General features: G+C 39.0%; 1 protein-coding gene across 1 annotated transcript; it reads right to left on the reverse strand.

Moving 5' to 3' along the window:
* Nucleotides 1-1,066: 1,066 nt before the first annotated feature.
* Nucleotides 1,067-2,953, reverse strand: LOC18034682 (beta-1,6-galactosyltransferase GALT29A). Its single transcript, XM_006424198.2, has one exon. It carries the CDS (start codon nucleotides 2,503-2,505, stop codon nucleotides 1,321-1,323), a length of 1,185 nt encoding a protein of 394 aa, XP_006424261.1. The 5' UTR covers nucleotides 2,506-2,953; the 3' UTR covers nucleotides 1,067-1,320.

Consider the following 2,953-nt stretch of genomic DNA (forward strand, 5'->3'; position numbering starts at 1 on the left):
ACGGTGGCTTTTTTGGGTAAAAGCAAACTCCACAATAGGAGAGTTGTAAGTAGTGTTAACGGAGTTTGAATTTTGATGTATGTACGATGGAAAAACTCAACATCAATGTAATGGCTTCTTATTAAATCAATGAGAGTTGCTTTAAAATGAAAGGCTTCTTAGCGATAATTCTATAGCAGAGGCCTGTTCGTGAAAGAGTCGAGAGTTTATACTTGGCGATAGTTTGAGTCTTGTGATGTGTAGAGTCATCAGCTGTTTCTATCAGTCAAGATCTTGACTTAGGCAATACAAACAGACGTTCACACAACAGAAATTTTTAATAGCCCAATCGACTTGGAGCAGTCAGCGGTAATTGTATGAAAGGGATCTGTCGGTGAACCTCCCTGAACGTTTTGTGTCCATAAGTGCCAAGAACACAAGAAACGTTTGCCAGATTTGAACTGAAAGAACTGTTCGTAAGCCTGCGCTGAAGCGGCACAGTTTTCATTTACAATCTTGAGCTAGTTAGAGAATCAGATACCCAAGGGATGCTGAAATTGCATCTGTAGCTTCTTTTCGCTTTTTGCATACAGGATGATCGGATAATCCTTTCTTACTTGTTGAATTGTTGGAGTTTAAGAAATACATCACAACTAGGAAAGAATCCGGGGAATGACAAATATCAAAGCAAACTTGTCTCATGGTTGCGGGCTACGGGCCCTAAATGATCCTTTTTATCTGCAGAAGAAACCACATTTCCTGGTGCTTTTGCGTAAAATAGGTCAATGGGTATTAGTCATCGGCAAAGATAATGTTGAAGTGAAGTCCGTCAATGTTAATTTCAAACAAGAATATAGATTCCGGTCATAAAAGTGACACCCTTGAATCACTACAATAATAAAAGGAAAGAGAGCGCACAAAACCACTGGAGATATACCAGTAAGGTACCTGCATATTTCAATCATGAAATCAGATTCCTACAATGAACATGCCTGTGACACGCCAAAATCTACAGCTTAGTACACTTATCTGCATGACAAGCATTTGGGATGATCTATGCATGTTATTGCATTGAACGTGGAGATTTTTGACATAAACAATTTCATTTAAATGAATGAGAACAAGTAACACTAACATGGATCTAAGTAACAAATCTGCTTTGATTTTCATTTGTGTTTACCCAAAACTACCTTCGATAGTATAGGGAAAGAATAAGAAACAGAGTTCTTTGACAATTGTCTTCCTTTGTCCGATTAGTGACATCCTACCGATACTATGACTCAACTCAAAAGAAACAAATTAACAATTTCCACAAAAGCAAGATATTGAATCGGCCAAAATTCAATGATGAACTACCACAGGAGGGATCTTGAACTTGTCTGAAATGAAAGGTACTGCCCGTTGATTTTTCACTAGATCATGATAGAACGCATACTCAGCATTATAATCATGCAAGTGAAGCTCAGCCTTTTGGTTAGTATGATAATGATGCTTCGCGGCAGCAGACTTCCCGAAACCAAATATGCTAACTTTATCACAAATTCCCAAAGAAAGCATGACGGCTTGCATACCAGAGGAGTAATGAAACAGAGAGCCCTCGTGGGCAGATCCCCATTCCTCCAATGACTTCCCCGTCTCCTCCACAAACCCTTTCAACGAGTAATACTTCACAATTCTAGAACACAGCATATCAAATCTTGGATCCGTGATGAGCAAAGGCGCTTTGTGAGAGCCATTGCATCTCGTGTAATCCAAGAAATGCATCGGCTGACAAATATACATAATCATTGGAACGTTTTCTCCATAAGGGTGACAAAAACACCCTTCCCTCCTAGCACAAAGATGCAAAATATTACTATTTACAAACGATAAACTAGTCTTCGACCCCACGTGTTGCTCATATCTCTCAATCCTAGCATTGTTCAATCTTATTACCATCTCATGACTATCAATCAAGTCCCCATAGTTACTATTCAACAAAATCCCACTATTCCCCACAACAGCACAGGACTCATACTTCTTGTCCGAACCAATTAACCCATTGTGCTTAGCAATACTATGCTTAACTAATCTAACCAAATCATTCATCACATCAGATTGAAACTTTTTTTTTCTAGCCCAATCATTCAAATTCCTTCTAAAATCAAGCCAATACCGATAAAACATCGGTGACCTGAGTGTCATCGGAATACCTGAAGAAGAAGAAGACGACGACGATCTGGACCGGGCATCATGATGAAACCGCCGCCACGAGGCAAATGTACGGTGCCTCCCTGGGCTATCAAAGTTACCTTCCAATAGTCTCTCAATTTCCTGCTTAGATTTCTCTTCACCTAAATCAATAGCAGCAAGTTTAAGAAAAGTGGAGTTAAAAACCGGGGCTTGTTCTTCAACTATTACAATCTTGTTTTCAAGTTCCAGCGAGGCGAAAAACCCGCCGCCATGGACAGCGATTCGAAAGATCAATGTAACAGCCAAGATTGTGAGTAACAAAATGGTGAAGACGGGACGCAGGGGCCTTTTCATTTGGGAAAAAGAATCGAGAAAACGATTAATGGGTATTGCTAAAGATTGCCAAAGAATGCTTTTACCGATCTTGAAAGTGATTGTACCACGGATCCATCTTCAGCTTCAAGAATCTTTGGCATTAAATGAAGCACAAAGTACTACAAGAAAGTAAAGTAAGAGTTGCAAATGTGAGTGATATTGGGATGTGGGGTTTGCTCAAGAGATGGGAATTTCAATTTCATGGTAGGTACTGATGGCGAGTCTAATGAACACCAACACTAACAGCCGACATCGAAATTGAAAAAACCCTAACATCTAGAAAAGGGCCAAAAAAAAAAAAAGAAGAAGATGAAGTACTGATATTTAGAGAAGAAGAATCATTCATCCATTCATATATAGATTCTCACTTTGATAATGGGGACCCATGTGATTTTTTTTATTTATAATTTCCTTTCTACTTTTTCAA

The sequence above is a fragment of the Citrus clementina genome, unplaced genomic scaffold (assembly GCF_000493195.1).
Source record: "Citrus clementina cultivar Clemenules unplaced genomic scaffold, Citrus_clementina_v1.0 scaffold_8, whole genome shotgun sequence".
Taxonomy (NCBI): domain Eukaryota; kingdom Viridiplantae; phylum Streptophyta; class Magnoliopsida; order Sapindales; family Rutaceae; genus Citrus; species Citrus x clementina.

What these genes read in the sequence shown, in the direction of transcription:
- LOC18034682 (XM_006424198.2), bottom strand. Translation starts at nt 2,505, where the DNA reads ATGAAAAGGCCCCTGCGTCCCGTCTTCACCATTTTGTTACTCACAATC.